This window comes from Phalacrocorax aristotelis, chromosome 3 (genome assembly GCF_949628215.1).
Source record: "Phalacrocorax aristotelis chromosome 3, bGulAri2.1, whole genome shotgun sequence".
Lineage (NCBI taxonomy): Eukaryota > Metazoa > Chordata > Aves > Suliformes > Phalacrocoracidae > Phalacrocorax > Phalacrocorax aristotelis.
In genome coordinates this window covers 116,881,330-116,904,147 of record NC_134278.1, presented here as the reverse complement: position 1 = coordinate 116,904,147, position 22,818 = coordinate 116,881,330, and the positions used below count along the sequence as shown (strand labels likewise).

Below are 22,818 nucleotides of genomic sequence, written 5' to 3'. Positions count from 1 at the left end.
CATTTAGCACAGCGTGAAAAGAAGGCTGTCATCTTCTAGCACAAGCTAAATTAATGGCTTAAATTATTAGTATGTACACTGCTGTCTCTTCTGGCAAATCTATTAGTGACTGTCATCCCTTTAAATAAGAGTTGACATGATTTTGTGTGGTTGAAAAACTGTATGGGGAAGTTTCTAAGTCTAAATTAAATATTTGGCTCTGCCAAAAATTGTAATATTTAGGTTAAAATTGTAATATTTAGGTTAAAATTGTAATATTTAGGTTAAAATTGTAATATTTAGATAAAGGTTTGGCCTATATTAAATAACTGCATTAAATTTCGCTTCACATGCAGAATCTTGGCAGACAGAAATGTACAGTGTAACACAGACATTTAATGTTTTCTAAAAATAGAAAATAGGTACAGCAAAATATTTTTACGGTTATAATAGTTATATAGTTGACCTGAGTTTATTATTTTTGAGTATTATTGGTTCTCATGTTTGTTTGGAATACCATTGAAAAACATGTAATTATAGCTCAGGAGTTTGATAACACTTAGTTTATCTGCATACATAAACTTATACGCAGGCTGCTAGAGTGGAGGGAAGGATCTTACTGGCTTTATCACTTTAATTTTGGTATTTCATCTTCTCATTCACATTTTTGGGGGGGAGAGCCTTTTAATTCCCAGTAACTCCCTCTCTCAAGCTGGGGATCTCCTTGTCCCTCTGCACCACTTGTGCGTTGGGCACAGCTTGGAGAGAGCTCCGAATCCAGGCAGGAGTGTGGCAGCGGTATAAAAGTGGAGATGATACCAAGAAGGGAGGATGACGTTTTCTCAACTAATAACTTGGTTTGCCCATGTTATTCGTGCTCACAAATGGCACAGTGATCACAGGTTGCTTTTTCATGTGCATGCAAAGTAATACCACGTGTTTCAGGTTACACTAAGAAATGGGTTTGGGGACTAAAAAAATCGTCTTTGGTATTGCTGTAATTTTGTCTTGCACTGCCCTGAAAGTCCTGCTTCCCACCTCCAAGACCAAACCTAACAAAGCCTGTTAGAGTACTTATTACTTAGGATCGATACAGCAGGCCGATAGGCTGCAGCTGGCTTACAGAGGCCACGAGCCTTTACAGGTGTTGTAGGATTCACCTCTGCATCAGTTACATGTTTATAACCATCTAGTTTAGGACAATCTATAGACTTTTAGATTTTCCAGACCAGGGTGTGTTGTTACATCAGGGAGATGGGTATATGGGCCAGTTGCACACCTCCTTCTGCAGCTCCAGAGCTGTTTCACAGGAGATTTTAATCTTATAGTACCTAAATAAATGCAATTTGAAGAGAATTAGATTAATAGTCATGATAAAGCATACCGTAAGGCTGTGATTTTAGAAAGAGCTGCTGTGGTCTTCTAATGTAGAAGAAATATAAAATCAAATGCAATAGTTCATGTCTGCAGTGAAATTCAGTTCTGTCTCAGATGGCTAGAGATGACAAAACTATGTGAATTTACAAATTATAATCAGTGTGAAAATCTGTACCACTGGAGAACCTTTGACAGATTTCCCATCTAGACTCTAGGGAATGGCTTGATTTACCATAAGTTGATTGTAAATAAACTGACAAACTGTAAAGTATCATTAAGTATCTCCAAATAATTGCGTATAACACTAAACATGTAAAGAAGGTCATGTAGTGACATCTTACGAACTGTGTAGGATTAATCTCTCTAAGTTGGTATTCTTACTTAGAGAGGAAAAGATTTGAATCGAAACAAGGGTAGGAAGGCAAAATGGAGGAGGAGAAAATGGAGGTCATCATTAACAGGAGTCTTACAAGTTATGGAAGTATCAGTTTGGTTTTTCCCCAAAAGAGAGAAGAAAATTATCTTTAACTCTTAGAACTTACAAGCATGATTTGTGTGAAGAATCTAAATGTTGGTAAGGCAGTGTGTCTGGTTTGGGGGTTTTGCTATGCCAGTTAGGTTATACTCACTGAGAAACTGGTGAAATCCCTTGTCAGACAGAATCAAGGTCAGATATGAGACCTGGTTTCTTCTTGGCATCCAAGGTGGAATCACTCCTGCACTTTGCTTCCTAAATTGCTTTTATGCAGTCTGAGATCTGGCCTGACAGGGGAGTTAGGCAGCCTCGTAATGTAGACCGTCGCGCAAGCTCCAGACAGCTGCAGGTGACAAGGTAGAGCTGTTCTGCCAACACTTGATTTAAAACGTGTATTCTGAGGAGTGGGGTGTTTGGTCTATTTTGCTCAGGATAACAGTGGACAGAATAGTTATATCGGCAGCAAAAGGGACATTAAGAAAATAAGTTCTCTTGTGATAGTTCAAAAGTGCTGAAGTGCTAACTGTTGCGGTCAGCAGGGGGAAAGAGCAGAAACTCTATTATTGGTACTGAGAATTTGCATTTGAGTAGATGTCTCATTTTCCTACTGCTTCAACTCGATGCGTATTCCTTGTCTGCTTAGGTAGTTGACTGTCAGTAACTCAGTATATCTGCGGGAGGTTTTAAGCATGAGGTTAAGCCTTTTGTCTAATGAGGCCAACACTTCAATTTTTGTTTTACTCTAAGACCATGTAGGAGGAAAAGGCTGGTAGTCTAAATTGTCAAAACACTTGGAATGTAAAAAAAGGCTGGCTCCAGCTCTAAGAAGGCTACCGCCCTTCCACAGTCTGTTTTCTATGCCCCTCCACTGAGGCTGCTAACAGGGCTACGAATTAGTGCAGCGGGTGGAAAGGGTTGCCCCATGGACCCGCGCTGATCCCGTGGGAATGCCTGGAGCCTCCGCACACTTTTTATCATGATGCCCCCGATCAACTATCGCACCCTACCAGCAGTGGATCAGCAATGACCTAAACGCTGTTGAAAATAAATAATTTCCAGAGGGCAAAGATTTCCATACCTATTTTCGGAGTCTGGGGCTGGAGCGATGCCACTCACATGCCCGCCAGCACGTGACCTTGCAGCCGCGTGATGCCTTCGTAAGGTGCTGAGAATTTGAAGCCACCAACGAAGACCGACTGGCAAATGGTAGCGTCAAGAGTTTGATTAGGAATTTAGTTACTAGGCCTGATTCCTTGGTGTGTGGCAATTCCGTTTGCTGTGAAAACAGTCCGCAGAGGAGCACGTGCACAGCCCGAGCAGGAAGAATGAGCATTTAAACTCACATTTCATGTAGTGTGACACACCTTTCTTCAAAAGATAATTGAAGGAACCATATTTCAAAGCCATAAACATTTTTATTCATTTAACACTTTAAATGCAAAGTTAATTTATTTGGGATGTTCAAGTTTCATTTCTGTTTAAGTGGAAAGTTATGGTATTTCAAATGGGATTGATTATTAAAAATATATCTGCTCTTTCGAGCCCTAACACGCTGGAACTAATTTTCAAGGTAACTTCCTTGAAAATACATTTGTAAGAATTAATTTCACCTTCAGTACCTTCACCAATCACATTTTCATTGCTTTTCACACATCCCTCTCTTGGATAAGCCCATGGACGTTCCATTTTAGTCAAAATTTCTCCTAGGGTTTTGTAGCAAATGGCTTAAGGATTCTACATCAACAGCAAACAGTTCTAAATCTGTACACATTTCTTGGGACTGGAGGCTGCTAGCACATCTGTGATGTTAAAAGAGGCATCACGGAGGTTTAGTGGGTGTAAATATATGTTATTAGGTTATGTAAAAAATACTGGCTTAGATTTCCACATGGAAAAAAAAGGCAGTGATGAGGATTTTGGAAAGTACGAATGGGAGAGGCAGCTGCTGCTTCTTTGTGTTAAACCGTTCCTCAAATGCTGAACAACACTGTTCGGCTCTGATGCTTTTCTCTGAACGTCGAGCATCTGAAAGCTCAGTACTGCTTGAAGTCAGCAATGGGATAATGTCCTTTTGGAATAAATCTGCAACAGGGAAGATACATCATCCTGCAGGAATGAATTTTGTTATTAATGCTCTCTAGGGATGTTCTCATTTGATTAGGTACAGAACAAAGACTTCCGGTATTACAGTAATCACCTCTATTGAATAGTTTAGAGACTCATTCTTTATGCATTATTTCAGTCTAGATTAAATTATACAGAAAGGACGTAGTATTTGGTAGTCACTAAAATGCATTTGGGACATCAGCATTAAACTGCTAATTTTTCTTGTGTCTGTAGCTTTCTGGTTTGCTTCTAGGTAGAAGAGAAAAATGGTGCTTGGCTATTGAACTTGTTTGGATCTTAAAACAACAAAGTGCTATTAAAACAAAATAAACAACCAAACAAAAAAAACCAACCAAACAAAAAAAACCACCCCAGAAATTACAGCAAAATATTTTGGGAGCTGGTAGCATTAAAATCTCTGAAGTTCTGCAGGATAACATTGTAAATTTATGCTAGCTCTTAAAACATAGAAGCTTTTAAATATATACATTTAGGTTACAGTGTTATCAAATACCATGTCTTGATTTCAACAGTTGAATATATATGCTAGTAAAGACTGGGTTATCACAATCAGAATATTTAAATATATCTTAAATTACAAGACAACTAGCTTCTATCAAACAATGCTGTTAGTATATCCTGTATTTTCAAATTATTTCATGATAAAAATGTGAAATGTTTAAATTGACATTTTCATTTGCAATACATTGATTATAAGCATCCAATATAATACAGGCATGTTCTATATTGGTAAGACTTTTAAAATTATGTTACATTAAATTGTTTATTGAAATAAAAGGTTTTAACTTTTATAGCCCAGAAGAGAACTGCAGAGAGACACAAACTACTTCTTTTGACCCACTCTCTTATGATGCCTAGGTTGTAATTCAGAAACAAACCATGAATTTTTACTAGAGGTTTCCTAGTATTTTACCATTAGTGCATTTTAAAGAATCGCTAGTGTACTGTGGAATAGGAAAGAGTTCTGTATTACCTACTTACAGCTTGATTTTATACCAGGATCTACATGAGTGGATGAAGTGCACATTCACACCATCATCTTCCTTGATTTTTCCAGGCTTTTCTAATATTTTATTGAAAATGTGCAAGCCCAAGGCCAGCATGCAGGCATGGCAATCAAAAATAGGAAATGGTTGAAGCAGAAACTAGTGTACTGGTATCACTGGCTTTTTGTTCACATTCCTGCTCTTTATACCAGACACATTTCTGTTTGTCAGATCACGGCTGTATGTTCAGTGCTGGCACAGTCAGTTGCTGCATTCAGTGATTAACCTGGAGATGCATGGAGACATTCCATTTCAGAAGACTTGTCTTCCATTTCAGAAGACTTAATCTTGATCTTTAATCTTTGGTATTTTTCCCTGTTGACAAATATGCTGAGTACTGTATGACTGAAAAATATTCACTCATGCTATATCCTACTTCTTTGCCAAAAACAGGTCTAAAAAGGACAAAGCTAAAGCAGGAGTAAAACCAGATACTTCTGACCAAGAACCAGAGGGCCTGACACTTTTGGTACCAGACATCCAAAAGACTGCGGAGATAGTTTATGCTGCTACCACCAGTTTGCGCCAAGCAAACCAAGGTAAAATAGAAATACTTTTATAAATACTGTATAGTGTTTATTTGTGATGCATTCCATAACAGTTTACTTATAAATCAACTTAAAAGCAAGAAAAAAATACTTTCCTCCTGCCCCCAGCCACTGACCACATCTTCAAAGGCAGTTGGAACGTTGTGGTAGTCTTAAATGTTTCCATCAGGAAACAGAATAATTCAAGTGTGAGTACACCTCATGGCAGCACAAGTATGTAACACCTTTATTTTGTGGTTCTTTTCTTCTTAGCAGAAGACAACATACATGACCTCTAATAGTAAAGCCTTTGCTGTTAATCTGATTCACAAGGTTTAGTTTTAACTCTTGACTAGATGAATGCAGAACAGAAATCTAAATCATGATTGAACCTGCAGACATTCAGAGGACCATCTGGTTGTCTAGTAAAGAAAACTAAAGATTAAGTAGCTTAATCGGGGGAGTGGATTTTAGAAGGGGATGTGTAATCGGCTCCTGATTTTGTAGAATGCATCAAAAATACGTGTGTCAATGTCCATCCACACAAGCATATGCTATGCTTCTTATTTTAAATTAAAAAAAATAAGAAGAAACAATAAAAGAATATTCATAGCAGCACTAATGATCAATTATTTCTGACATAAAGGTCTTTACTTCGAGCTGTTCAGATAATGAAATACATGACAGTGAGAAAACCAGATTGGTATGTTGTGAGTGATCCCCAGTTTTTGGACTTCTCTGCAAACAATATGTCATTTCAAGTAAAATAATCCCCAAGTGCTTGCTGTATTGGTCTCAAAATTACGTGGTTTACTACAAATAATCATCACGTTTTGTATAACAGAAAAGAAGATGGCTGAATACTCCAAAAAGGCTGCTGTGAAGCCCAAGCCTTCGTCTGTTTTACGGTCTCTTGAAGAAAAGTATGTGGCTGTGATGAAAAAACTCCAGTTTGGTAGGTTGAGAAGTGTGAATATTTGTGTCTTAGAAAGCAGAGGCCTAAGAGATACGCAGTCTGTTGCACTGAATCCCTAATTATTTTAGAAAGGTACAAACTTCTTTACGTATGTGACCACCAATACTTTTCACATATGGAAAACCATATTAGTCTGTATTTTCAGGTTACCAAATAATGCACTTTTTGAACTAATAAGAAAAGTTTTAAGCACACACTAGATTAATTCAAGGGACCAGATTAATTCTATGATGGTGTTCATGTTTTTATTCCAGCAATGATTTGTGAGTCTTTCAGTCCTCAAATTATATTAAAGTATTAGTAGATTTTTTAAAAGCTCATACACGACTGTATATATATGTATGTTAATGTAGCTTGTATTTTATAAATTGAGAAGAATTCAGATCAAAATGTGTTTATTAAAATGAAACTGTAGTAGACTTGATTGTGTCTTTCCATGGAGTGCAGTATGCTGCATTTGGAAAACGTGATGGGAATCAGTGCTTATTTTGGCCATAAAGGGAACATGTTCAAAAAACTTCATAAAGAACAAACAGTATCTCATCCAAAAAGAACTATAAAATTATGGCAAAAACATGTTCTCTGACTATTTTTTGTGTTGCAGTGACAGCATCTGCAATCATGTTTGCTGTTGTATTTGTAAGGGATTTTCCTCACAAATGTTTGTGGAGTGTGAGCCAAGAATAAGAGGTAGGAAAGACTGTAATGGTAGCTTTTCACCCTGGCAGCTGTGCTGCAGATTTTGCGTAGTAAGTGATTAAAGAAAACTAGCTTCACTGTAATTTGTAATGATTCTTTAATACCATTGCAACCACCACACAAGTACCTAGTGTTGGCACTCCATTTCACACTGATTCCCTTATTAGGACTATTAGGTATTCATAAGTATCATTATATTCCTGGTCTGGAGTAGCTGGTAGCTTTCCAAATCAGAAATGGCGTACATTTGACAAGTTGCACATGAAAGCTTGTAAATTTGCTGCAGAAATTAATTCTACCCAGGACTGTAAATGCTTTGTTTTCTGTGATAACATTTAACTCATAAAATACATAGTTTTTGCATTAGTATAATGCAAATGAAACTTCCCTGATTTTAATACTCAGAATCTTCATCCAAGACTCATCCACAATTAACTTGTTTTCCTGATGCATTAAAATTTTCTTCTTTCCTAGACACATTTGAAATGGTGTCTGAAGATGATGACGGAAAATTGGTTTTTAAAGTAAATTACCACTACATGTCTCAGGTAAAAAATGCAAGTGACGCCAACAGTGCTGCCAGAGCCCGACGCCTTGCTCAAGAAGCTGTGACCCTTTCAACATCGCTGCCTCTGTCATCTTCATCCAGCGTTTTTGTCCGCTGTGATGAGGAGCGGCTTGACATTATGAAGGTAAAGAAGCAAAGTTATGCTTATTTCCCTCCTTCAGCTTGGCAGATAAATGTTTAAGAAGGTGCCTCAAATCTTAAGGAAAAACAGAAATATTGCATGAGTACTTTAATTGCTGTCCAAACTTCAGTGTAAGTAGTAGTATTTTAGAGTCTGATCCTGATTTCTCTGTAACTTGGCAGTGGGCAGGGAGAGTCCTGGAGTGCTCTGTTAGCCAAGGAGGCTTCACAGAACAAGGGTCATTCTTCTTCAGCTATTCTGAAGGGAAACATTTCATTTTGTTACTCCATTACAAAGTGTATCTTTGCATGTGCCCATTTAAGTCAATTAAAAGCAGTAGGTATGGAGAAGCACACCGACTATCTCTGGACCTGAAGTTTGAAGAAAAACCCTATCGATAGCACCCAGTAGGGGGTGGAGTTTTAGCTCCTTCAGTTTTGCTCTCCATTTGGAGAATGGAGAATGGAATCTGGAAAAATGAATGTTAGCAGAGGGCTTCACTGACCCAGAGTATCAAAATGTACAGACTGACAGCCTGCACATGATTTTGATGTCGTACAGTATTTTCTGATAAGTAGAACATGGAAATAAAATGCATCATAGAACTTCTAAAAATCTCAACTGTGTGACAAATATAAGGGTTTTTTGAAAACTCTCGTCTTTTTGGGTTTTTTACAATGGTAGGTTCTCATTACTGGTCCTGCAGACACCCCTTACGCAAATGGTTGCTTTGAATTTGACGTATATTTTCCACAAGACTACCCTAATTCCCCTCCACTTGTGAATCTGGAAACAACTGGAGGCCACAGTGTGAGATTTAATCCAAACCTCTACAATGATGGCAAGGTGGGTCAGCTTTGTTCTTGTGTATAGATGTAACGAGGAAGTGAAATGGATGAAATTTTCTTCTTGCAATCAAATGATCAGCCACTCCTAACATACTGGAGGAAGCTGTTTGGTTAAAACTGGTCTTCCAACTGAAAAGAGGAGCGATTTAACAGTTTCAAATGGGAATGATCTCCTTTCTGAGTAGTCGTGGAGAATTTTGTAAAGCATTTATGAGCTGGTTTGGACCAAAAAGCAAGTAATTTTGACCTAGAAAAATGTTCTTTTCCATCTTCTTTGCTAAATTAAGCAGGCAAAAATCTATTTTGGCCAGCTGGAATATCCAGGATCCTTTCCATGGACAAAGTATGTTTCATATCAGCTGCAGCTAAATGTGTTTGCCAAGTGCTCTGTCTCTCTTTTTCCACACAAAAGTGCTTTTTCTTGACGGAAGATAAAGACTTTCCTTAACTTCAGTATCCTTCATTAAAAAAAAAAACAAACTACCACACACCTCTAAAAGATGGACTTAATGAGTTGTCTCAAAAAATAGCAAAGCTTTTGGAAATAAATAATATTTAAAAAGTAAAACAAACAAGCATTCCCCCTTCACTCCCCCCCATCTCCTTGGTATGCTGTGGCTTATTCTAATGGCTCCAAAAAGCTAACAAAAAGTCAAGTGTGAATCAGGGAGATGCAACTTCTAGTTATATTAAAAACTACTCTGGTTATATATATTATATAATTTCTATCTATATTAAAAATAAGCATACTATGTGCATGCCTCCATCAAAGCACAGACCCACAGAATAGGTTTGGCTGTAGCACTGTGGCACTTCAGCTTTTTTTGTGTGCGTAAGCATTTAATCCATAGATTAACATTTTTCCCTTATCCCACTGTCATTCATGGGTTCCTCATGCTCCGTGTTTACAAGCTATAATATTCCTTTACCAGTACTAGACACAGGGTTTTCTCTTAATGTGGTCACAGAATGTAGTTTATACTGGAGATTTAATCTCCTTTTTCCTTTGCCTAACATACATTAAGTCCTGGCAAATGCTTCTGTTTATTTTGTCTCTCTGTGTTCCCTGTTGTTGATTGTTCCATTTTGTGATAAGGTTCAGAAACTCCACAGACTTCCCTAAAGTCCAGATCAGTCATAAAAGTTAACAAATATTTTTAATTCCTTGATAATCTGTGTGACAGAAACCACCTTTCACATGCTTAAGCGGGATAATTGTCTTTAAAACCTACAACAATGAGTGTTAGGACAGTATTTAAAGAGGAAAATAAAGAATCAGATAGCGTTCATGATTCCTTTATTTTTGGAGCCACTGGAATCCATAGGTTTTCCTTGAAGAAAAGTAATCTACTTTATTAATTTATTAACATGCTATTCTTTCTTATCCACATTATTATCTGCTTTCATTTCAAATCAGTTTCATAGGAAACAAATTTGTCTTTTAGAATGCAGTTATACAAAAGTTTGTCAACAAAAATTTAAATTTAATCTTAATATATTGTTCTACCTAAGCAGAACAAGTTTATTATAACATTTGCCTGTGGTATTAACGATGTCACCTTTTCAGGTGTGTTTAAGCATACTTAACACATGGCATGGGAGGCCAGAAGAGAAATGGAACCCTCAAACATCAAGTTTTTTGCAGGTGAGCATTTCTTCTTTCTCTTCAGTATATGTCATTTAGGAGTAGTAAGTGGTCTGTCAGTCCTAAGGATTATTCTTCTAGTGCTTTTAAAACAGAATTTTCTTAAATAGGCATAAATAAGGAAAAAATCCAGAAAATGGCCTTGGAACACTACAAAAGAGACACTGTAGAGTAGGCAGGTTCTTCAAAGTGCTCTTTCCAACCAATATTTCTGTTGGTCTTGTCTTGAAGAGTGGCTGTTCATGTGTGCAGCTCATTCCTGCACTGCCTGGACTGCGCTTGGGTGATTTCAAATATTTTATTTTCTAAAACAAATTAAAAAAACGTCTGGGAGATGGCATCACCTCCTGGAACTCTCAATCACAAGCTAGGCATGGTGAAGACAATGGTGAAGACAAAGCAGGCTCCACCCTCCAATTTGAGGGATGAGAAAGTGAAGTATACGAGTAAGAACTGCAGAGGCACCCCTCTAAAGTCTACAAGTAAGCTGAAAAGAGGAATAAAGCTGAAGGGAGTTAAAGTGTAGGTATACTGTGTTCAAAAACAATTAGTGTTAAATTAGCCCAGAATTTATTAGGACAAACAGTCCTTATAACTTTCAGCTTTATGTCATAGAAATGCACTGACTAATAAGCACATACATGAAATAAAAGTAAAGCTTGCAATGGCTTATTTCCTATGTCACCTTCTGAATTTATTCCTTCATTGGAGTAATTATTACATACCGCAAGGAACATTTTCTGTTCCAAGTCCTAAAAGACTGAACAGTTTCTGTCTCAGCATAGAAGAAATAAGAGCCTTGGCCTTCAGCAGAACAGATTTCAGCTTGTTCAGGAATTGGCCTTGGAGAGCTGGTTGACCAGTCTCCTAAAAATTCAAGAATGGTCTACTCCAGTGTGTGGAAGTCAAGCGAGAGTGGCAGAAAGCCAGCACGGGTAAACAAAGAACTCCTGCCTAAGCTCAACTGCAAAAAGAAAGTCCCCAGAAAGTGGAAGGAGGCGATGAGCTACTCATTAGAAATAAAGACATTGGCCAAGCATTCAGGAGAGAAATTAGGAAAACCAGAGCTTAGCTGGTGTTGAAAATGGGAAGGGATATAAAGAGCAACAAGAAGGGCTGCTTGTAAGTATGTTGGCAGCAAAAGAACACAGTTCCCTGCTCAGTGGGGCAGGGAACTTACTGACAAGAACATAGAAACAGCAGAGGTCATCTCTGCCTCAGTCTTCAGGGGTAAGGTTTGCTTTCCCATGTCCCTGAGCCCTCCCTAATAGGAAGGTCTGTGAGAATGAGGAATTACCCACAGTAGAGGAAACATACTCAAGCTGATTGGACCCACAGGTTCATGGAACCAAGCCTCAAGCATCAGGGAGTGCTGAGGGAGCCAGCCCAAGGTCATTGCAAAGCCACTAGCTCTCGTATTTGAAAGGGCAGAACAATCAAGGGAGCTTCCTGGCAAATCTCATACCCAGCCTCAAGTCAGGCAGGAAGGGGGATCTGGGGAGCTGCAGGCTGCTCAGCAATGCCTGACTCCTTGGGAAGATGATGGAGCAATTCCTCTTGGAAGCTACTTTCAAGTAACTGGAAGACAAAGTGATTGAGAACAGCCAATGTGGATTTACAGGGGGGCGAATGGTGCCTGACCTGCTTGCCTTCTACAGTGAGGTGACTGGCTCTGCACAAAGGGAGAGCAGTGGATGTCGCTTGTTCTGACTTCAGCAAGACATCTGATGCAGTCTCTCCTAGTACCCTTGTAGCCAAATTGATGAGATGCACATTGTAAGTGGGTGAAAACATGGCCAGACTAATGGCAAAGAGAACTTACTGCTGTCTTCAGTGTCTAAACATGGAAGGTATAGATGGAGTCAGGCACCTACTAAAGATGCAGAGCACTAGGACAAGTACCAACTGACACAAGATGGGACATGGGAAATTTTGATTAAATATTATGAATAACTTTTTCACTAGTGATCAAACACTAGGGCAGGAATCCAAGAGAGACTGGAATTTCCATCCTTGGAGATATTAATGTTTCCTCTCCCTTCAAGGGACAATTACGATTTGGAGCTGTAAGTTGTGGTTCCTCACACAGTCACTTTCCCAAGGTATGACTTCTTAATTGAGATTAACCAAAATTTTGGGCTGTAACTATGAAATCAGTGTAGAAAGGTGCAAGTAATGAACCTTGAACTCCACCACAGAGAAGTGGTGGGGTCACCGTCCCTGGAGGTGTTCCAAAAATGTATAGAAATGGCACTTCAGGACATGGTTTAGGAGGCATGGTGGTGTCGGGTTGGCAGTTGGGCTTCATGATCCTAGAGGTCTCTTCCAACCTTAATGATTCTGTGTTTCGAAGTATTATGAAGTCTTACATTCACTAAAGTCCTTTTTCATAGATTAAAATGTTAGATTTGATTGTTAGAAATCTCATGCAGGATTTAAATTTCATATTTTAAAGTTTTTTAGGGTATTATTTTGAAAATAGGCAGAAAGCTGTTGGAAAAATCCCCCCCCCCATACTGGGAGAAAACCACTTTCTAGCTTTTAAATGGAAAACGGCTGCAGGACTAAATAAATTTCTTGGAAAGAATTAAGCAGTACATGTTTTTTCTGACTCAAAGATGAAACTATTGTCAGACCACCCAAAAAACTTCAGAAATTAACTTTTATAACCCAAATGAAAATGGAAGATCAGTTTAGAGTTTCTCATTCATTACAATTATAATCCAAAGTTAGAACCGGTTATTAAGGCCAAGAAAGTACAGTGCTGCATAGTGTCAAATTTCTCTACCATAGCTATTTAAATATCTCTTCCCCCCCACCCCCCATTTTCTTCCTGGAACCTGATTTGCAAGGCACATTCTGTATATTTTAATGCATTTATCTGTATTTTAAGTATAAGACAAAATTGTAAGACAAAATAGCCATTGCTGCTTCTAGCTGAATGTGTGGCAGGCACGGGGGACACCATGATGGTACAGCTATTCTGTGTAACAGCAGTTAGCTGGAGCATCTGCCTGGGAAACAAAAACTTGTTCAGTTTTCCTTCTCAGCCCAAAGGAGGGTGCTAGTTCACATTTCCCACTGCACAGCCACCTGCCCTATCCATCAGGTTAAAGCCCAACCACTACCCAGCTACAAACACAGAGTGTCATGGCACCAAGAGGAATAAGGGTGTGTTTCTGTGAGGTGATGGCGGGACTGAGATTAACCTGGGCCATCCAACTGATTCTTGGGCTGTTGCTTTGATATGAATTACTGGTTTGGCACTGTGTCTGTGGAGCGAGTACCCATCGCAGAGATCATGGAAAGCTGGAACGCTTTTTTGCTGGCATTGCTACAAGAGTAACTCCAGCAGAATGCCACGCTTAATCACAGAGCACTACTACCTAGTTGTTGGGGCACTGCCCTGTGAAAAAAACAGAGTCTGGAATTGTCGCTGACATGGTATCTGTCTGATGTAAGCTGTATGTTCTGCGTCTTCCAAGAAAAAGGAGGACTGTTGCCATCCATATCCAAATTCAGAAATTGGGCTGCTAAATTAGGGGATGGCTCCAAGCTTTAAATTGTATCTAGGCTAGGAGGAGAATCAGTTCCAGAAATAGCTGCCCTGACATTTTTCATCTACTGGAGTGGATGTCTTGCGCCCAAGTATATATACCAGGTGCTGGAAATGCCATTCTTAGGCGTGTAACATATCATCAGTTTTCCAATATTTGAGGTGTTCAAGTCATCTTTTTTGAATTCTTTACAGTCCTGGAACTAGGTTTGTGTCACAGAATTGTAATCCCTAAAATTTTTGCTGGACTTGGTTCTAAGTACATAAGAAAACCCTGATCTTTCTTTTAAAATAAATTTTTTAAAAGTCAGCAATGTTTTTCTACCTATGTAACAACGTCTTTGCGTGTAACCTAGTTCTGATTAAGTACAACAACAAGCTGACAGGGCCAAACATTCTAATACTGGAAAAATTAGCAAGCCATCAAATCATGACTATGCAATGCATATACGTTTGGATTTCTAAGTGTAGTATATATCTGTTTAGTTCGTGGTTTTATATTAGGAATACTTCAGCATATAGTTAAATGCCTTGTATGTATGTAAGCATCTCTTCCCATGTGTTCTTGATAGAAAAATGGAAAGGGAGAAAGTTGTCACTTTCTTACCACTGAATAGTTGGTGCTTTGTTGATACAGTACTGAAAACATTTTTTCCTATCTCAAGAGTAATAACTGAGATTTTGTTTTAATGGTATATGACACAGTGTTACGTGTAAAATCTGAGACTACAGGGATAAGAACATACCTAAATCAATGGAATGCATTTGAAAGAAAAAATAAGAGAGCGTGTATGCAGGATTCATTTCAGTGGTTTGCATTTCATCTCCCTTGTTCCTTTTCCTTCTAGTTCAGAATCAGAATAATTAGTGAGCTCAGCCACAGGAATTGTTGACTGAGAACTTGGCGCAATCAGATATCTCTTCCTTTAAACATTTTTTTTTACTTATATTTGCATTTTTGTTATTTTTTTAACTTACATTTGTTGTTTTCTCAGTGTATAAGCTAAATACATAGTTGTAGGACTGATGTTTATGTGTAGTAATGGCTTTGGTTTGAAAGCCTGGGCATTCCCTACTTACAAGTAGCCTGTATTACCAATGACAGTGCTTTGCCGTAGAAGTGGTTTTGCATATAAGATAAGCAAAACTATGTATATCTGTAAAAGCAAGTAGGTGGCACATTTTAATATTTAGTATCTTCTCTTAACAGGTGTTAGTGTCTGTCCAATCCCTAATACTGGTAGCAGAACCATATTTTAACGAACCAGGTTATGAGCGATCCAGAGGTACTCCGAGTGGTACCCAGAGCTCCAGAGAGTATGATGGAAATATACGACAGGCAACAGTCAAGTGGGCAATGCTTGAACAAATCAGAAATCCATCACCTTGTTTTAAGGAGGTAGGTTTTGTGAAACACAGTAAATATCTTGTTCATTTCTTTATCATGTCTGAGGGTTAAGAATAATGCAAGTATTTGGAAACATCATGCAGGAGATGTCCTTTTTAGCCTCCTGGGGCAACTGACTCCAGAAACTGAACTGAATAAGGATGTACCTGACTTCACAGATCCTTTTCTGGGAAAGGGGAAAGCAGACAAATTGGGACTGACCTGTAAGGAGGCTTGGTGGGTGCACGGTTTGACAAAACATGGTTCATCAGCTTGGCTCATTAATGCCAGGTGGAACATTTTATATTCCATGTGAAAACTTAATGATCAGCCCTACAAATGGGCACTCAGTGTTTGTTAGTCAGCAGAGCTAACACTAAGTATTTTTCCAAGAAAATTTGAAGCGAGTATTAGGAAACGCTTTGGACACGCCAAAACAATGCAGATGGGAAAAAAATACAACACATTCCAGACTGCATATTATTTATGGAAGGATCCACAAAGCATCTGTCCTAAACTAGAAATCTGTGCGGTTGAAGGCAACTGTCTGGATGCTGATAAAAGCAATGCTACCCTTCATGCATTCACACTGTCTTTAAAAAACTTAAAGAAATCAAATTGCTTAATTTGTTTACATTCCTGAAAATAGCCTAACTCACCCATAGTATCATAGAATAATTTAGTTGTTAGCAACTTCTCAACATCTCTAGTCCAACTCCTTTCTCAGAGCAGGTCAATTAGATCTCAGGGACTTGAGCATACACGGCAAAGGATTAAAGGAAAAAAGAGCTGAAGAGACACTAAGTCAGAGAATCTGAATGGATATTAATGCAAAATGGTCGGTCAAACATGAATCATCTCATGGTACTACCAGCAAATACTTAGAGAAAAACACATTTTACTCTGAACTACTTAAACTGTTGCCACTCCTAAATTGAGGTGTGGAACCATCTTGTAGTATGACCTGTGCTTTCAATTGCCTGTGTGCTAAAATGTTGAAAAAGCATAATTATTTTAGGATTATGCACATTGCCAAGCGTGGCATCTGAGTGAGTGAGAGGGTAGTCTCCCATCCCTTCCTTGCTGTCTGTAAAAACATCCTTTGGAATGCAAAAAACTTTTTCCATTAATATAACTGCGTCTTATGGCATAAGAAACCTTAGATGCTTCACCTGCATGACAGGAGTTAAATATTTTATCTACATGCAGGTGGAAAAGGATGTGCTGTCTACTCTGGTGACCTGAATAAATGAAGAAGAACATGGTGGTTCTTCTAAACTATGTCTTAGATGTTTTACTCAGCGAGGTTGAAGACCATGATAAGGATATCAGGGCATAACCCAATAACCTCTGCTAATAGGTCTTTTTTTCCAGCCAAACGTAGTAAATTCACTTTTGTAAAAGTTCTCAAATTACAGTAAGTTTAAATTGATTGAAGGTATCAGAAGGTGGTGGGCTCTGACAATAATGCTTCATCTTTCACAAATGCAGAAATGAAGGATATGCAATATTGCAATGTTTGGTAAATGAACCCCGGTTTGCTGTTATTGCACTTCTCAAAAGAATCTCAGCAATACTGTGCTTACTCTGCAGCTTCACTTTTTTACTACTTTTATGAAAAAGGCAGCTTGTAAGCTGACCTCCTGCTGCCCCTCTTCAGGAGAGTTGGGTAGGGACATTAAGTAATAAGGTGTATCCAAATGGTGGTGCTTCAATGGAAAACCAATCCTTCCCTGAGAAAAGATGACTTATGCATAGCGCATTGTTACCAAAAGGCAGATGTTGAAAATAGCACAACTACTAGCTTCTAAATGTGGCATGTAGCTAGGACTGCATTAAGCTAAGTCACACACACAGGTAAATGAAAAGTAGCATTAAGAGGTAGACAGCAGTTTGCAGAGGTACTTTGAACATTTGAAACTCCCTCCTGTTACCTATGAACAGACAGGAGTTTTGCCACACGGAAGAGAAGTGGGCAACCCTTAAAAGCTTTGCATGCACGTTGTTCTGTTGAGGTCTTCAGGACAGTATGATGAAAGCCTCGAGATTCTGAGAAGTTTGAAGCTTCTGTAAGAAGTCTGAGGCTAAGCTAGCTTGCTTTTCTGTTAAAAGCACAATCATACTAGCTTAAGTTTGGGGTCCTCCCTTTCTGCTTCTCTGAATACGTGCTACCTATCATTGTGTAAAGTGGCATGTATCTTTCTTTAGGTATCAACAAATGGAAATTATGCACTGGAAAGCATACATTACTCTCTGATGCAGTAGCTGAATTTTGGAAGAATGCTAGTTTCCATCTGCAGCCCCAACCAAAAGAAAATGTCTCTAGCATCGATCAGCTGAGCACTTCTCTGAGAGGCTAGCTTAAGATGTCATGGGGTTTTGGAGGGTTGTGGTAGGAACCTTAACAGCGGTGGGCATTCAGTAACACAAATGCAAAGCCATCCTGACAGCTTTGGTCTAAGAAAGAACGTGCATCCTTCAGCTCTGAAGATCTTTTGTCTTCACTCACCTGAGCTGTCTTCCCTTCAGTGTCTTAAATGACAGGTAGGCTCAGGAGATCTGAACTGCCGGTCTTTGGGAGTTCTTCCAAACTCCATTATAGATGTAAGGAACACATCCAGAATTGAAGTCAGTTATGCTTTCAATATGCAGTTTTTCTTTAGACAGATAGCTGTATTCTCTAACCTCTAGAAGGAAAGATGATTTTGTCAATCACGTTGTGATATTGCGAAGAACTCTCTGTGCTCCGTAAAATTTCTTTGATTTTATTGTTTCTTTCACCAGGCAGAGTTTAGAAAACCGTTCAAAACAAAGCCAGCATTAAGCGGAGTTTCACAACTTTGAGGATTGCTTGGTGTTTTTTTTTTAAACTCCAATCTGTATAGAAATATCAAAATGACTATGCAGTCAAATACTGCTTCCCACCCAAACTGTGAGCAGCTCAGGTGCTATTGCCTGGGAATTCTAGTTGTCCCCAGAGATGCTGCCTCTGCCTAGGGCATGTAACTGTGGTTGTCCCTCTTCCATAGCAGCTGGTATGATCCTCCTTCTCTGTGTAGCACCCTGTGATGTTCCTACGCTCGTGCTGTTGACAGTGTTTCTGTTTCTCTGTGTTCTGTTCAGGCAGCAGGCAGTTAGTGATAGGGGAAGACATGGCGCTTTATACTTCCTGACTATGCTTCTTTAATAAAATAGGACTGTGAAACCAAGAAAAAAAGCCTTAATATTGTATCTGTGTAACCCTGCCCCTGTGCAAACAGAAACCTCCATAGGTAGTTCCTGCATGGTAAGACCATCTTTGAACTGAAGAATGTGTCCAATGTTCTGCTATTGCTTTTTGTTTTCCCTGTTGCGGCGCTGTATTTCTGGCATGCATTCACCCTTCACCCAGGTAACCCAAGCAACTACTGAAATGGCAGACTGCATGTAAATCATGGATTCGTACAGACTGGAACAGACATCCAGGCCAACCTCCTCCTCGAAACAGGATCAGCTCAATTCAGACCAGGTTCCTCAGGGCTTTTTCCAGCTGGGTCTTGGAAACCTCCAAGGACAGCAATTCCACAATTTATCTGCAACCTGGTTCAATTCTTAATTATCCTCATACTGATTTACACACACACCCCTGCCCCCACCTTTATATCCAGTTAGACTCAAAGGGGGTCTTGCAGATTTTGTATTGCTAAAGTATGCAATTCTTAGAAAGCAATGAACATTCTGTTCTGTCATTTGGAATATTTCCTTGCAGGTCATCCACAAACATTTTTACCTGAAAAGAGTGGAGATCATGGCTCAGTGTGAGGAGTGGATAGCAGACATACAGCAGTACAGCAGTGACAAACGGGTAGGCAGGACTATGTCCCATCATGCAGCAGCTTTGAAGGTGAGATTTGCTTTTATAATTTTATGTTCTTTACTCCAAAGCTGACAAATGGCAATGAAATCGTTCAGCAGCTGAGTTTTGTGATAACAGAAAACCCCAGCAATTCTAAAACATGACCAAACCTAAGTTTCCCCACTGTCAAGAGATAAAGTGCATGTACACTCCACTTTCTCAATATTTTTTTCTACAAGTGAGATTTTCCTTTAGGGCCTGTTCTGCCTATTTTTCTATAAATACTTACATAAAACAGAGAGAGTTTATTTTGTTCTCTCTAAGGGTGGGTGGGTGTTTATGATAAAGTTGTCCTACAACCACTTCCTTGAAAGCAAACAAGCTTTTTGAATAGCCAGGCAGAGTTATTAAACTGTGGTCCATTACAATTAGTTTTACTCTGTGTTAAAGTTTTATCAAAAGTTGTGACTATTCCAATGTTTTCTTCCTCCCTAGCCAAGTACTATCATTTCTGTATTTTGTATCCACACAGACAACAGACCTATATATATTTTTTTTCCCTTCCCCTGAGGAGAAAGGAAAAGGGAAAAAAGGCATTTAAAGGTTTCTTTTTTCTATTGCTAGACATGAATTCTTTCAACGTGACTGGTTAAAATAGAGTTACTGTTAAGTTATTACGCTCAGTATACACAGTGTATCTCCGTCTCTGTGAGAGGTCTCATCAAAACAATGAACTCTTTATAAATATATGTTGTGCCTGTATGCCCTCCACAGTCCAAGTCAATTTCCGCTGTGATCGCAGAACACAGATATGACTCAACTGCAAGACAAATAGCATATGATTTTATATTGATGCACGTGTTTGCTGCAGTTCTGTCTGTGGTAGTGCCTTTAATTTGCCCCCAGCAGCATTAGCTAATGATTCTGTCGCTACAAGGAAAGTAGCAATCCTGAAATCCGGGGGAAGGTTTATCCGGTCATTGAAACAGTATGTTTCCACCTTTCTACTTACTCCTTTTTTTTGCCTTGTGTTCTCTAACATTGCAAAATGTACCGTTTTAACTGTGGTCTTAATGTCCGTATGCCTTCTCTTTGTATATTCAGCGTCATACGGCCCAGTTGCGGGAAGAACTTCTAAAGCTTCCTTGTCCTGAAGGAATGGACCCAGACGCTGATGACGCCACAGAAAAATGCAGTGCCACAAGCTCAGAAGAAACTATGTTGCACGAACAGGTTAAACCCAGTAGCAGTAAAGACATCCCCACTGATTTCAAGTTATGAGTTGCATTGACATGGACTTTCTAGACACAAAGGCTTTGAAGCACAAGCCAAATATGTCAATATTTGTATGTAAGAAGCGAATTATGTAATAGGTAATGAAATTGAAACTATACTATGCCCTTAAGGATATACAGTTTAATTCAAGATGATCTTTTATTTACCTGTACAAGAGTGTAAACTTTTTCGTGCTTTTATTTTTCAATTGTGAGAACCACTGATTGGTATGTTTAAAAAGTTATGTATACAACAAATGGATAAATCACTGATATATAAGGGAAACTACCTTAGGAAAGAATGTTTACTGAATGTTTATTTTTTTTTTTACTTGTAGAGTGAGGGCGGTTGTAACAAAGAATATATATTGGTCATTCTTACAGCTACTATTTAAAGTCAGAAACTTTTCACTGAATTTGATAGATTTTACGTTTGGCCATATATTCATGCTCATATTTGATTCTAAAAAAAAAACCTCCTGTATACTTCAATAAACGTTAAGTGGACATGATCCCTCTTTTATGATTTACTGGTACATTTTTTAAATAAACTGCCATAAAATACATTCTAGCCGAAGACTTGCACTTGTATGACTGAATTCATTACAGTCAACATATTTAATTTTATGCTTACTAATTCTAAAATGCAGGTGAAATAAATGCACATGGTTTTACCTCATGCCAAAATTTGAACTTCTGAATTCATCTTTTGTTTGGCTATTTTATGCAAACTAACAGTATTCTAAATTTCCTAAGGGCTATTCTGGAACAAAGTCTTTTTTCTCTCTGTTGAATTGTCTGGGTTTTATATAAGCAACTGGGGTCCGAGTACTGGCAGGGGCTGAGGACACACCATGCAGGACTCCAGCGTTCTGCAGTTCCTACTGTATAGACTTCTTTCCAATTTTATACTTACAACCACAGATCCCTAAGTACGAAGTTAATAATCAAATCTCGCTTTTAAGGTAACTTGCATTACTATCACTGTTCTTATTTCTGAGCAGTCCTTACAGGGCTAGAAAGTTATTACTGGTATTAGAAAGTTATTACTGGTATTACCTCAGACTAATGATCTGTTGTATTATAAACACTATAAATCAGGCAAAACCGAAGCTTTTTTGTTTTCTATTTGTTCTTTGTTTATAAGCATCACGCTGGAAGTTTTTCACTTTTTGTTTTGCAATGTATCATTTCTAATCATTAAAAATGGCACCAACGGAGGTTGTGTTCTTATGCTGATGGTTAACAGAGTTTGACAGTTCTGACCAAAGTACAATTTTTCTGTTAGAGCGATACGTCGTGTTAGTCCAAGGCCTGTCCCAATTGTACGTACCTCTCAAAATACCAACTTAGGCGCCTCTGCATTACTTCAGGGGTTCCGTAATCAAAAAGCAAACCAAGCAGCTCTGCCAGAGCTGCTGGTAAATGCACAAAACAAAGCATTTGTGCCACCTAGTCAAGTGTTAGAACTTCATCAGTGTTAAAACAGCCCTGCGTTTTTCTAGATGAGTATTTACTTACCTTCTGTACTGTACAAAATGACTGTGATGCTCTTGTATAGGCTCCAAAAGCAAAATCACCCACTGACTTCCAACTATATTTAAGTTAGTGGTTTCCATTAGAGCTCTTCAGTTATTGCTTAAACTGCCTGCCTACAGAAGCACAGTCTTTTCATAAAAGCCTGGCACTTGTACCAAAACCAAATGTATCAGACCTGAAGATCCTCCTGAAATGTGAAGACTTTTTTTTTCCCCCATTAAAAAACAACACTGCAATAAAGAGTACCTGACTTGCATTGATTGGACAGTAAGAGGGTGGCTAATGTGATTGTACCTTTTTCTCTAGTATGTGTTTCTGGTATCGTAGCAATGCTAATGTGAAGTCAATGCTGCTTAATTAAGCAGATGTAAACAGCTGCATGGGATATTAAACTCTAATTTGTATCCACATACCAATTATCTTTTTTTTTTTGCTCTGACCGGAGCTAGCATGGTATTGTACCAAATTAATCCAGAGATTCAATCCTTAATAACTTGCAACTATGTTACAGTCTAGTAAGTAAATTATGAACTTGGCAACAGATACAAGATAGGTATTTTCAGTTGCTTTAGGTATAACACACAAGGTAGCTGTTAGTTTGCAGTAAAATCAGAGTAAATCCTATGAGCTATTTTTTTTAACCAATTCCCCATATCTTTTACCATTTTATCACACTGAATAGAAAGGTGTAGACCTAGATGACAGTTTCTAGCATTGCATTGAAGTCCTGCGTTTTAACTGTTATGCTGGTTTTGTAGAAAATGTTTTAAAAATCAACAGAAAATTAATTTCAAAAGCACAGAGGGCAGCAAACTGCTAATCAGCTCCTTATGGAACTC

The 22,818-nt window shown here is 38.5% G+C and overlaps 1 protein-coding gene across 1 annotated transcript in view; it reads left to right on the top strand.

The window, feature by feature from the left end:
* BIRC6 (baculoviral IAP repeat containing 6) overlaps positions 1-21,660 on the top strand; it is a 186,372-nt gene extending 164,712 nt beyond the window's left edge. The window contains 8 exon segments of the mRNA XM_075089263.1: positions 5,398-5,543; positions 6,376-6,486; positions 7,681-7,898; positions 8,580-8,741; positions 10,311-10,388; positions 15,155-15,343; positions 19,080-19,214; positions 20,271-21,660. Coding sequence (XP_074945364.1) covers positions 5,398-5,543; positions 6,376-6,486; positions 7,681-7,898; positions 8,580-8,741; positions 10,311-10,388; positions 15,155-15,343; positions 19,080-19,214; positions 20,271-20,447 — 1,216 coding nt within the window. The 3' untranslated portion in view covers positions 20,448-21,660.
* The last annotated feature ends 1,158 nt before the right edge of the window (positions 21,661-22,818 follow it).